We start from the raw sequence: 14,010 nt of genomic DNA on the forward strand, positions 1-14,010 counted from the left end.
ACAATGTTTGGTTGAGATCCATCCAGCCGTTTCGACGTGATGGTGGAAAAACCATTCTGATTTTCCTATAAACCCCCCATATATTCAAATATTTTAAAATGATATGCATATGGAAAACTTCCCCGCGATGAGTATCCTCTAAATATGAAGTTTAGTTGAGATCTATCCAGCCGTTTCGACGTGATGGTGGAAAAACCATTCTGGTTTTCCTATAAACCCCCTGTCTATTCAAGGATTTTAAAATGATATGCATATCAAAACCTTCTCCGGGATGAGTATACCCTAAATATGAAGTTTGGTTGAGATCTATCCAGCCGTTTCGACGTGATGGTGGAACAGACAAACAGACAGACAAACAGAAACAATTTTATTTATATAGATTTTTACACTCGTTCTTCACCCCCTTTCCATCCCCGCCCAAAGGAGTCCTATGAGTCCCTTACACAACAGTATATTTTTTTCCCAGATATTAAGTCTTATTTGTACCTATTTTGGTTGACAGCTATGCCCAAACGTACATGCATAATCTCACTGCTCTAGAATCCTGGAGCTGACGTTGCCATGGTTACGGCAGTTCATTTCTTTATCCGATTCCTAGAGCAGGGGTAGTGTGGTGCCAATATCTCCGTAACGGTTGGTTTTAGGGCCTTAAAACATGGTTTTCGGGCCCGTAGGGCTTACCGAGTTTTGTTCTTTGCGTCAAGAGGATTAAATTGAGCTTTGTCTCGTCCTTATACGACAAATTCGATATTTTGCCTATAATAGTATAAGAGAAAATGGAGGAAAACCGTTTTTCCTATAAAACCCCCGTCTTTTCAAAGATTTTAAAATGATATGCATATCGAAACCTTCCCCGGGGTCAGTATACTCTAAATATGAAGTTTGGTTGAGATCTATCCAGCCGTTTCGACGTGATGGTGGAACAGACAAACAGACAGACAAACAGACAAACAGAAACAATTTTATTTATATAGATGACCAACGTATACGAAATTGCACTTGGCCTGTATCGTTTAATCTATTCCATGGCCTCCGTCGTATCTCTCGTTATTGAAGTTAAACACCATTACGTCGCTACTTATTTCTCTTCCGTTGAAATACAACATTTCGTTTAATATTTCTGCTTGTACAAGGACATTACTTAATGGACGTAACTCATTTGAATACTACGGGGTTCTGAGCTTCTGAATTTCTCTCTACCTCCAATTTCCATTTGGCTTATTATTTAACGGAGAGAGTTATTTCAACTTACTATGTATCTGGACGTATAACAGCTGGACCGTCATGTGATCTTCATTAATTTCTCAATTACCTTACACTTTCAATGGTTCCTTTCTTCCCAATCTGGAACCATTGGAAGGTAATAATTAATAAATGACAATGTATGGAATGCTATCCGTTAAGGCATCTTCGTAACACCCCAATTGTTTGAAAAGATCAAAGGAAAATGTTCTGTATATATTTGTTAATTCTGCTCGATTAGTATATTTATATTATCTGTTACATTACAATAACTGTTGCCATCGAGGAGCTATTTATCCATGAGCTGCAGAGTTTAGTTGCATTACTGGCGTTTATAAAGTGATTGCCCAACAAATTAAGGGAAACGCAAACATTCTATTAACGTGAAATATTGTTAACATTCCAAACATCAACGCATTATGGAATGCGGGTTTTGGTCCCCCACCAAAAATTTCCTTACAATACTAATAAACCAGGCACAGTGTTTAAACATTAAGCATTAGTGATATTAATAGCTTACTTCTATCAGAGTACATATATATGATCGAATTAGTTTACCTCGAAATCGATTTATACAAAGGATTTGGTTGCTTTACAAGTTAGTATTGAACACATTTTAAATGCTGAATTTTTGTTTGTTTTCACCACATTCCTCGCAGAGAAAAGTGCTTCTCACATTTCCATTGAGTGATTTATACATCAAATGAAATACATACAGATGTGAAGAGGATTTATAATGGAATTAGAATACCTATCTATTAATATAAAATAAGAGTTTTGTTGTACATTGTTCAGAATTTGAGAATAATTGAAGTCCATATCAACGCCCAACCACGAGAAAATGGGTGAACACAATTTAATGAAAATCGGTATGTACGTTAGGGAATAAGGGCCTACAGTCTAGATTGTAAATTGTTTTATTCACGCTACATGAAATGGTAGTTTAGGGGAAAGCACTTAAAATTTAATTTTCAAATACCCAGGTTTTTGGTCCTATCGAAAAAGTTATATGGAGTTCAATTTCCGATCATTTATGTTTTGTACAGTTTTATCGTACCGACTATGATAATATAATTAATACATTTAGAGTTTCGTTTCTTAGTCCGTATAAAACCCGAGTAATGCTAAAATGGAAATATTGTTCAATCGTGTTAGCTGGTTCGCCTCTGTGGTGCAGTGGTTATTGTGATTAGTTGCCACCCCTGGAGGCCCGGGTTCGATTCCTTGCTCAGCCACGAAATTTGAAAAGTGGTACGAGGGCTGGAACGGGGTCCACTCAGTCTCGGGAGGTCAACTGAGTAGAGGGGGTTTGATTCCCACCTCAGCCATCCTGGAAGTGGTTTTCCGTAATTTCCCATTCCTCCTCCAGGCAAATGCTGGGATGGTACCTAACTTAAGGGCACGGCCACTTCTTTCCCTCTTCCTTGCACATTCCTTCCAATCTTTCCATCCTGTTCAGCATAGCAGATGAGGCTACCTGAGCGAGGTACTGGTCATTCTCCACAGTTGTATCCCCCGACCCAGTGTCTGAAGCTCTAGGACACTGCCCTTGAGGCGGTAGAGGTGGGACACCTCCATAAGTCCGAGGGAAAAACCGACCCTGGTGGGTGAACAAACCAAGAAGAAGAAGAAGAAGAAGAAGAAGAAGAAGAAGAAGAAGAAGGTATTAGCTGGCGTTGGTTTTTGTCGCGATTGTCTTAAGATGTAAAACCGCGTGGTCATCGGTCCATATCGACAAGCAAAATCGTAAAGATAGTTTTTAATATGATAAAACGCCAAAAAGGTACGATGGATTGAAAAATAAGACATGAGGGGGTCATGACAGAAGGAAGTACTCCCCTACATTAGATGGCTTAAGATCACAGAATCGGAAGAAAAATTACAGTAAATTAATTAATTAATTAACCTACAACAATCTCCTATAATATTTATATAAATATCAAAATATTTTCTAAAATATGAAAAGCCTTATATAAATATTTTGAAAAAAATTAGAAGGTGTATAATAATCGAAAGCTCATAAAACTGGTCAACAATAAAATCACATTGACCATTGTTTGTTGTCTCTTCTGCTGCCAATCATTTCCGCTGCTGCGTCCTGAGTAAAGCCGCATGCCTGAATATTAATGGAAAATAGCTGGTGAGTTTTAGAAAACTTTGCACATGCTGTGTGGTTGTCCTGTGAATGACGGGCACTACACCTAGTACAATGTGCAGGAATTCGTCCGTATTCTCAGGTAAATCGTCAGAGTCGAGCCCTTCGACTCAATGTGGTCTCACGCTCAATTCCCGGTCCGGTTAAGAATTTTAATCGCGTCTGGTCAATTCCTGCAATTTGAAGACTGGGTGTTCATGCTTGTCTCAACCCACTTCCTGTCATATTCACACAAAAAGCACTATACGCGAACAAGTAATGGTGAATACATAGGATTGGCGATAGAATTGGCGTCAGAAAGTAAATCCGGCCGTAACACAAAACCGTGTCCAACCGCATTTCGCAACCGACGACCCAATCAGGTTGAGGGAAGTGCGGTAGAAGAAGAAGAAATTACTAGAATTCATGACTGAACATTCTAGATTTGCATTTCAATGTCGGTGTTTCGAGTGTTTACGTACACCCTGCAATTAACTGAATATATCAACAAAAAACTGCCAGAACGTGATGTAAAATTTTCCAACACAACCAATACCTTCTCCTGTATGAAATGTTTTACATTAAAAATACGTGAACGCAGTCGGGTTAAATAAACTTCCAGACTAATAGTGTCAAAGTATAAGAAGTATGTGAGTATTATACTGCACACAATGGCAGAGATAAATTATTGATCAACGTCCGGTGATCACGGAAATAATGAGAGATTGTTTGCTATTCTTTACTAACATTGAAGAAGTCTTACTATTAGCAGTCGACTGCTCAAACCGGTAATGAAGAATCAGTATTTATGGAGCAAAATATTGAAGGCGGATTTTGTATGTGTATCAGCGATTCATAGAGCCGGCTCCGCGGTGTAAGTGTAGCATGCCTGCCTTTTACCCGGAGACCCGTGGTTCGATTCCCGGCCAGGTCAGGGATTTTTACGTGGATCTGAGGGCTGGTTCGAGGTCCACTCAACATACGTCATTACAATTTAGGATCTATCTGACGGTGTAGAAAGCCAAGAATAACGGCCGAGAGGATTCGTCGTGCTGACCACACGACACCTTATAATCTCCAGGCCTTCGGGCTAAGTGCAGGTCGCTTGGTGGGTCCTGCTCTTCGGGGCTGTTGCACGATGGAGTTTGTTTAAGTTTCCTTTATCAGATTTTATGTTATTGGAAACTGTTACGCAGTTCCACCCTCAAATTAGTGTTCTGATTTCCCCATGTGAGTGGGATCGGTAAAACACACCCACGGTATCACCTGTGTTTCCTAATACGGGGCTAAATGGAGAACGCTATGGGATTTCATCTAGAATGCATAGGTTCGAGACCGCGGGGACCGCAACTGACAACGACATTGCTTGTACTTATTTGTGATTGTCTCTTCGCTTTTCTTTCCTATCTGACCTCCCTTGGCCAACTCTTGTTCTCTTTCGACCCCGATAGTGTTATATGAGTCCGTCGGCGGTTGCAGAGTGGGTGTCGGCCCACAAGTGGCCACGGTTGGTCTGTGGTCCGAGAGCTCTGCACTCCGACCGGCCAACCGAGTAGAAGAGGGGTGGCCACGGCTCTACGCTTCTGTTTTCGCGATACGGAGAGCGGCTTGACCCCACCGTTGGCTGTCCTGGGAATGGCTTTCCTTGCTTTTCCATTATCCTGCACTAATGCGAATGCCGGGACGGGACAGTTACTGGTAAAGATCTCAGCCGCCAACCCTTTCACCTTCTCCGATACAAATCTCCTGGCTGGAGAGACGGCGTCACCGTCTAGGAGGCCCGCCTCCCCCTTCAAGGGAGGAATTAAAATATTTTAGTAGTAGTAATAGTAGTTGTTTCCGAGGCCTAGGGTTTCTTTCACTTTCACGCCGTTCGTTGGTTGGTGACGATTGGTCAGCTCATTTTCTTTTCCTACCCAATGGTATTAGATTCACGAGCTCTTATATTTCTCCTCTCTGATTAGTGTTATATAGTAGAGAGTTGTCTAGTTTTATTTCCTCATAAAAATAATCACCACCACCACCTCATGGAGCCCTTCATTTTCACGCCCTTCATGGCCATTCCCTTAATTTTTTTGATATCATTCTTTGAAGTGTCGGACCTTTTCTATTTTCCTTTTGATTAGTGTTAATACAGGATGGTTTTCCCGTTATACTTCCTCTTAAAACAGTAATCACTACCACTAGTTACAATCTTCAATCACGCGATTTTCAATACGCATCAATACTGACAAATGCTTCTACAAAAGGAGGGAAATTGTGGAACAAATTGAACTCTAAATATATAATTGAAAATCACACGAAATACGTATAATGGCATATGAGTCTCAGTCGTGATTAATGAGAAATGTGATGGGAAATTAAATACGTGCAACACAAATTTCTAAAAAGTATGTAACGGAAGCAAAGAAAGGTGTGGAAGTAAATAAAGATTCATAAAGTGGGGAGAAATAAGGGGAAATATTTTTAAAATGTTAAAAGGATGAAGAAGGTGAAACAGTAGTATCGCCAAAGCAGATACTGAAGGTAAAGCAGATCGTGAGGGCCGGGCCTAATTAGGAACTATATCAGGTGGTGTGACCTAGGCCGGAATATAATGCTGGAAGTTGGGAGTCGGAAAGACAGATTAAAATAAGTGGCACCATGTTTGCCTTGAACCCCCTGTGACGATTCTCATGAGAGGAAATGTTACTGCTGATAAGGATAATGATGGTGGTAACTACAGAATTTATAAATTATAAAACAACTCAGCTAGTATTATGTAATTATGTCCTAAAATTGTGTTGTGCTGATTATACACCGTCAGTCAGTCTTTTGTGCCCCTTCTCAAACAGTTTTGTTGGTGACCAAACGTACTCTAAAAATTTATCTTCTTCCCTAACCGTGCGCATATTATCCTTTGTCTTCTTCCCTCGCCTCTGGCAGCTAGTATGTTATCCGACCATTTCATTAAGAACGACTCCCACATTAAAGTTACGAAGATTCGACGTTTTTATTTTGCTCAATTTACCTCGTGTATAAATTAAATACCTTTCCCATTTCCTCCAACTTACCTTCTTTTCAGTATGTTATTATTCCGTAGTTTAGATAGCTTCATTCCTTATCTCAGTAAATTAATATCCAGTTCAACACATACTCTAGGGAATATTTAAGAGCCGAAATTATCTCGATACCCAAATATCACATGTCTTCTTCTTTTTGTCAATATTATGACTGTTTTTGACAAAAGGCCGGTTTCTGAATAGAAAACCCAGTAAATAAATATCCTCATTCTTCTCCGTATTTGAAAAAATATTTCATATTTGCCAACTTTGTCTTTCAGGTGGTGAGGATGTTCATCTTCGTAGTGTCTATCTTTGCCTTCTGCTGGTTGCCTTATCACGGCTACTTCATCTATGCGTATCATGATAACTCCATAGCGAGTTACAAATACGTACAACATGTGTACCTGGCCTTCTATTGGCTCGCCATGGCCAACGCTATGGTTAACCCGGTCATCTACTATTGGATGAATAACAGGTGAGTTAATTCTGCATCGTATGTTCACTTACATAAACATGTTACCCTTAAGCAAGGTTTTGGTTGCAAATTAGTTGAGGGAGCTATTCAGCTGTAATATGAGGATTAGCGAGATGTTAAATATGGAAGCAATGCTGAACTCAAGAGAAAGGCGGGGCAAGTTGGCTGTATTGTTAGGGGCGCGCAGCTGTAAGCTTGCATCCGGGAGGTAGTGGGTTCGTATCCCACTGTCGGCAGTCCTGAAGATGGTTTCCGTGGTTTCCTTTTTTCACACCAGACAAATCCTGGGGATGTACCTTAATTAAGGCAATGCCACGTCCTTACCAATCCTAGGCCTTTCCTATCCAGTCGTAGCCTTAAGACGGAAAATAGTCGACTGGAGAGCTACTGCAAACCAATATACAGACTGAACACTTGATAGAGAGATAATGATTAAGATGGCAACTTAAGCAAATGAAGACCTTTATTTTTATTTTGAAGATAGTGTGTTCGATTCTGCTTGAGCTCACTTGTATATGGGGGTGGATAAATGCGGCAGTTTTTACAGTACATTTAAGAATTCCTGTCGAGGAGAGTACCGATATTCTACCGTCTTATAAAACCTACAGAAATTGATTTGGTTGTTGAATAAACAATCTTAAAAACTAAGACATTATGATACTGTGGTAAAACCAGTGATTCTGTATGGGGGTGGAAACAGCAACACTAACGAACCTGGAAAAACTACTAAAGATTGAAAGGAGAATATTGAGGACGATTTACGGCCCAAGGGTGGTAGAGGGAAATTACAGATTACGATCAAATAAAGAGGTATACAAAAGAACAGAAGACCTGGAAACAACAATAAGGAAAAGACGGCTGCGATTCTATGGACACATGGTCAGAATGGATCCAGCAAGGTTAAAAAAACAAATTTTTAATAAAATATACTACTTGAAGAGCCAGGGGGGATATGCCAAGCAGATGAAGGAAGAACTCAAGAGGTTAGGAATTGCAGATGAAGAATGTCGTGAGAGAGACAAATTCAAGAAAAGAATTTCCAACATAAAAGTTCTGGTTAAAGAAAAGAAAGAGCGCAGAGGGGGAAGATGGACTGAAGAGAGAAGAGCGCAACATTCGGAAAGAATGAAGGCACTGTGGAGAAAGAGGAAGGAAGAAGGGATGTTTAGAAGGAAGCGAAGTGGTATTGGCGTGGTCCTAAGTTTGGCCGGTTCGCAAGAAAGAAAGAAAGAAAGAAAGAAAGAAAGAAAGAAAGAAAGAAAGAAAGAAAGAAAGAAAGAAAACAATCTTAAAATTAGGTTACAAAATAACTTAAAACGGCACCTGCCCAGTGTATTCTCCTTGGGATAAAAGTTGCTTATAATGAAATTTAGGATAGGTAAGTGCAGAAATGTCCGACTCTGTGGTGTAGTGGTTAGGATGATTAGCTCCCACCCCCGGAGGCTCGGGTTCTATTCTCGGCTGTGCCACAACATTTGAAAAGTGGGACGAGGACTGGAACGAGGTCCACTCATCTTCGGGAGGTCAACTGAGTAGACGGGGTTTCAATTCCCACCTCAGCCATCCTCAAAGTGGTTTTCCGTGCTTTCCCACTTTTACGCCAGGCAAATGCTGGGATGGTACCTAACTTAAGGCCACGACCGCTTGCTTCCCTTTTACCTATCTATCTCTTTCAATCCCCCATACGGCTCCTGTTCAACATAGCAGGTGAGGCCGCCTGGGCGAGGTACTGGTCCTCTCCAGTTTTATCCATAACCCAAAGTCTCAGGCTTCAGGATACTGCCCTTGAGGCTGTATAGGTTGGATCCCTCCCGAGTCCCAGGGGAAAAAGTAACCCTGGACTGAAAACGGATTAAGAAAGAATGAATTTGCAGAAATATGCGGTTAGTTCCAATTCTAATTTTAAAATGGGCACCTAATTAATTATGTGGCTGCTTCTACCTTTCTTAAGGTAAAGTTAAAATTCAAAAATCTTTTAGCCTGTTTCAAGGAAATTTGTTTAGAGCTCGAGCCGCTTCAACATCAGTTGGCATAGATAACCTAGACGTCAATGAGGATTATATCACGAATGAAACCAAGGGGCCCTAGAATGAGCATCTATGGTTATATTAATATTATCATTTTTAGAGCAGTGTATACTTTATATCATGCTAACATAAGAGGAAAGGTTAAAAATATAAATCACACATAGCCTTGAAGACTTATAAATCTTATTAAACAATAATTATCTACTAAAAAAATAAATCTTAACAAAATCAAAAAACCTTATATCAACAGAAGCTTCCCTAAAATACTTCTTAGTGCAAGCCTTAGCATCCGCTGCTAATAGAACAATTAATTTTCTTTCATGATCATACACTTTTTATTTTATTAATAATTACTGTTCTAGTAGCTTATATTATAGGAAGTTTATTATTCAATAAATTTACACATCGTTATTTACTTGAAGGACAAACAATTGAAGTAATTTGAACAATTCTCCCTGCAATTACACTTATTTTCATTGCCCTTCCATCTCTTCGACTTCTCTATCTACTTGATGAGTCAATAGACCCTCTTATTACAGTAAAAACTGTAGGCCATCAGCGTAATTTTTTTTTGAGAGTTCATATCGACAAAGATTGCGACCTCGATTTACATCGCATTTACCATATCAACCAAAACTTCTTAACAATAACTAATAACCAAATTACAAAGTCTTATTTATTCCTCCTTCTACTTTCTCTTGGTGGTTTACCTCCTTTCTTAGGGTTTATACCTAAATGATTGATTATTATTACAATATTAAAGTTTATATTTATGATCGTATTTTTAATCCCCCTATGTTTTTAGTTGATTATTGATGGGTGGTTCAGTCTTTGATATATTTTATAACTTTTATATTTTTTATGGGTTGCATCTTATCAGGCGATTTTGGTACTTTTTTACCCCTCCTATTAACCTTTACTGGAATTTCAACATTGGGATTACATCGCATTTACCATATCAACCAAAACTTCTTAACAATAACTAATAACCAAATTACAAAGTCTTGTTTATTCCTCCTCCTACTTTCTCTTGGTGGTCAAGAGAAGCACCAGCGTGAGCGATTCCCGAGGAGAGAGGGGCCGCTACATGATATTGACACTTTATTGATGTAGTGTGGTTATTTTTATATATTTCTATTTATTGATGAGGAAGATAATTCATTATTTATTTTAAACAGGCGAACATTAAATTTGCCTAGTTCCTTCATATAAATTTACATATACTAAATATCTTACACTTTTATATACTAATTTTATCATTATTACATTTACATTTATATTACGTAACTCACTTCAATACTCTTCCTAGGAGGTATATTAGTTCCCTTTATCTACATCACTAGGCGATGAGGAGTAAGACAGATTCCTGTTTCTTTCCTTATCGAGGCAGGAGTTGCTATTACACAATCACCTTTCAAACAAGCTGAAGTTCACACACCAAACTAAACTATGAGTGACACATTGACACCATTCATTAGCAGCAATGATGGGCAGTATAAGAATGGCATTCCTCATACCTCACTCACTTCCACGTAGTCAAACGTAGGGATAAGACAGAATGTTGTTGAAGCTCATGGTGTTACATAAATTGCCTGTGTTACCATTAACGGCTCTGATATTAAAGTGAGTAATAAAGAAACAAAAAGTCATCTCCGTAAAGGTCATGAAGGCCCTTGGAGGACTGAAAAGTAAATGCTTTCCTACCGTAACCTCGGCTCTTAGTTGGGTAGAGTAGTCAGCTCCTACTCATTTTTGGTGCAGACTGAGTGAACGTCAGAGCCATATGTGCATCCAAAATTGGAAATCTCGCTTCTTGAATGTGTACTTCCTGACGGGGCGTCGGATCTACGTCGTTGCAGGTGAGCCAAGGACGCCTTTACCGCATCGGCCAAGAAGGCCCTTAAAGAAAGTGATACCGGTACCAATTTAGGAGAACATGAACACCAATATTATTTCCTATTAACGTCACTGAATGCTGGAAGAAGATTGGAATGGTTGGCCTTGCGGTTAGGGGCACGCGGCTATAAGCTTCCATCCGGGAGATAGTGTGTTCGAACTCCACAGTCGGCAGACCTGAAGATGGTATTCCGTGGTTTCCCATTTTCACACCAAGCCTTCATGAAGACCACGTCCACTTCCTTCCCACTCCTAAGCCTTTCCTATCCCATCGTCGCCATAAAACCTATCTGTGTCAGTGTGACGTGAAGCAAATTGCAAACTGAAAGGAATGATCGAATGCTTATCCTCTAGATGTATTCCACAAGTCACTGTAGTCCATATCGTAGTAATAAGATACCTGCATTTCTATTTTAATCTCTATAAAATTGTTCGAGTGTCAAGCCACATCCGCAGCACATCATTTTAACAAACTCTTACATCAGTAAAACAATTACAACTCTTGTATTGTTCAAGACCAGACTGTATGACGTTCCCAAAAATGTGTGATCAGTGTTCAATTACTGTATTAGCATCATTTGTTTCTCACAACGTTGTGTCGAAGTATGGTGCGCAATTGAACTTATTAGGTGACGAATTTCCTTCCTTCTCTTCCCAGAACTGCTTCATCGTCTCGCTTTCTTCCGTTTTTCCGTTTTTTTTTGGGTTTTTCAGAAAAATGATGTTTGCTCACCAACATTCTAAATATAGGCCTCTCACGTATAATTTCACCTGTTATGCTGATTTCTGGAAGGTATTGTTTGAGTGTTGATTATCGAGGTATTCTTCACCCTTAGTGAGGAGGCACTTTTTTCTAATAGTGTCCAATCTTTTCTCAGAAGTCTGACATAATTCAGAAGACATCCTTTCCATCCATACTCCTGCAATTCGGAGATATCTCGGTGCCAATGCATGTTTACGGTAGTACCAGAACGAAGTAAAATTAGAACATAAACTACTGAGTGAGTTGGCTGTAGCTGTGAGCTAGCGTTCGGGAGATGGTGGGTTCGAATCCCACCGCCGGTAACCTTGAAGATCATTTTCCGTGGTTTCCCATCTTCACACCAGTCAACTGCTGGGTGTGTACCGTGATTAAGGAAACGGCGCTGCCATGCCAATCCTATCGCTTTCCCATCCTTGGGTCACCTACCATATTTGATGAATTAGCACGATGTTAAACCACTAGCAAACAAAAAATAATTTAATTATCCGTTTAAATGCCAGGGTTGTTTCCTCGTCCATACTCAGCGAGGCACCCCACTTCTACCACTTCAATAGCAGTGTCCTATAGCGTAAAACTTTGGGTCTGTGATAAAACTGGGGAGGAGGACCATTACCTCGCCCAGGCTGCCTCGTCTGCTATGCTGAATAGGGGCCTTGTTGGGATGAGAAGATCAGAAGAAATAGACAAGGAAGAGGGAAGGAATTGGCCGTGGCTTTAAGTTAGGTGCCATCCCGGAATTTGCCTGGAGGGTATGTGGGAAACCACCGAACACCACTTCGAGAATGGCTGAGGAGGGAATCGATACCCCTCTACTCATTTGACCTCCAGAGGTTGAATGGACCCAGTTCTAGCCCTCGTATCACTTATCAAACTTCCTAGCAGGGAAGCGAATCGAACCCGAAACTCCGTGGGGGGGGGGCAGCTAATCACACTAACCACTACACCACAGAGGCGGACAAAACTTAAATTACGTAACAAAACAACAACATCAATCAAAATAATTCCATGAAAAGTGAATATTGTCCGCCTCTGTGGGGTAGTGGTTAGTGTAATTAGCTGCCCTCCCTGGAGGTCCGGGTTTGATTACCGGCTCTGCCACAAAATTTTAAAAGTGGTAAGAGGACTGGAACAGGGTCTACTCAGCCTCGAGAGGACAGCCGAGTAGAGGGGTGTTCGATTCTCACTTCAGCCATCTTCAAGGTGATTTTCCGTGGTTTCCCACTTCTCCTCCAGACAAATGCCTTGATGGAACCTAAGTTAATGGCACAGCAGCTTCCCTCCCTCTTCCTTGTCTATCCCTTCCAATCTTCCCATGCCCCAACAAGGCCCCCGTTCATCAAAGCAGGTGAGGTCACCTGGGCTGGTCACTGGTTCTCCTCTACAGTCGTACTCCAGACCAAATATCTCACGCTCCAGGACACTGCCCTTTAGGCGACAGTGGTGGGATCCCTCGCTGAGTCCGAGGGAGAAACCAACCGTGGATGGTAAACGATTTAAGGAACGGAGAGAGGATTTAATGGAAAGTAAATATTATTATCAACGAGCCTTATTCTTCTTCAAGTGCCATACCCTGTCCCCCAGACGTTGGTGATCACTCTGGAGAATGCATCCTTTCTTTAGCCAACTTGAAGGGTTGTTCGATGTTGTTGATGCAAATCCAGTCTTTGATATTTTGAAGCCATGACATCGGTGGTCTACCTGATCCTCGCTTGCCTCTTGAATTTCCTTGTAATATCGGGTGTAGAAGCCCATACTTTCTACCTCGTAGAACTAGCATTATTCGTAAATAAAATATCGTCCTGTAATTTTTAGTGTAAGTGCGTAAAATTGACTGCATTCCATAATACGAAACTGTCGTTATTAGAACAAAAAGTCGTTATTAGAACAAAAAGTCGTTATTAGAACAAAAATTATAGCGTGATTTAGCAGGGATCTGTTAGTATGAATGTATTAGAGCTTTGAGAGCAGAACCTGACAATGTGTTGCTCACAAAAGGTTGTTCCTGTTAGCTGGTAGGCATATATGGGCAAATTACTGTCTGTAATGGATTAGCAAATTGGTTCGAACAAGCATAATAACAGTTAAAAGTGAAAGTGAAGTACTTAATAACCAATCGATTTCATTCTCATTACATCGTTTATTCTGGTAGCATTTGGTGCAAGGCAATTCACTAGCACACTGGCCGGAAATTGCTTTTGTTACATTGCTGAAACAAGCCAATCACAGTATTATAAAATAACATTAACTTTACAATATATTTTATATCACCCGGTAATATTATAAAAATATGTGGAAGAGAATATAAAGACCGAATTGTAGATAAGGTCGAACAGAGAATTCGGTAAAATAGACATTTGACACTTGGGAGCAGACACATTCGTCTTAGTGTAGGATATATTATTACAAATTAGTAGAACATACATTAATTT

The 14,010-nt window shown here is 40.1% G+C and overlaps 1 protein-coding gene across 1 annotated transcript in view; it reads left to right on the forward strand.

The window, feature by feature from the left end:
* Positions 1 to 14,010, forward strand: part of LOC136875689 (tachykinin-like peptides receptor 86C) — a 554,249-nt gene that overhangs the window by 495,089 nt on the left and 45,150 nt on the right. The window contains exon 6 of the mRNA XM_067149244.2: positions 6,699 to 6,895. Coding sequence (XP_067005345.2) covers positions 6,699 to 6,895 — 197 coding nt within the window. The remainder of the gene's footprint in view (positions 1 to 6,698; positions 6,896 to 14,010) is intronic.

The sequence above is a fragment of the Anabrus simplex genome, chromosome 6, assembly GCF_040414725.1.
Source record: "Anabrus simplex isolate iqAnaSimp1 chromosome 6, ASM4041472v1, whole genome shotgun sequence".
NCBI lineage: Eukaryota > Metazoa > Arthropoda > Insecta > Orthoptera > Tettigoniidae > Anabrus > Anabrus simplex.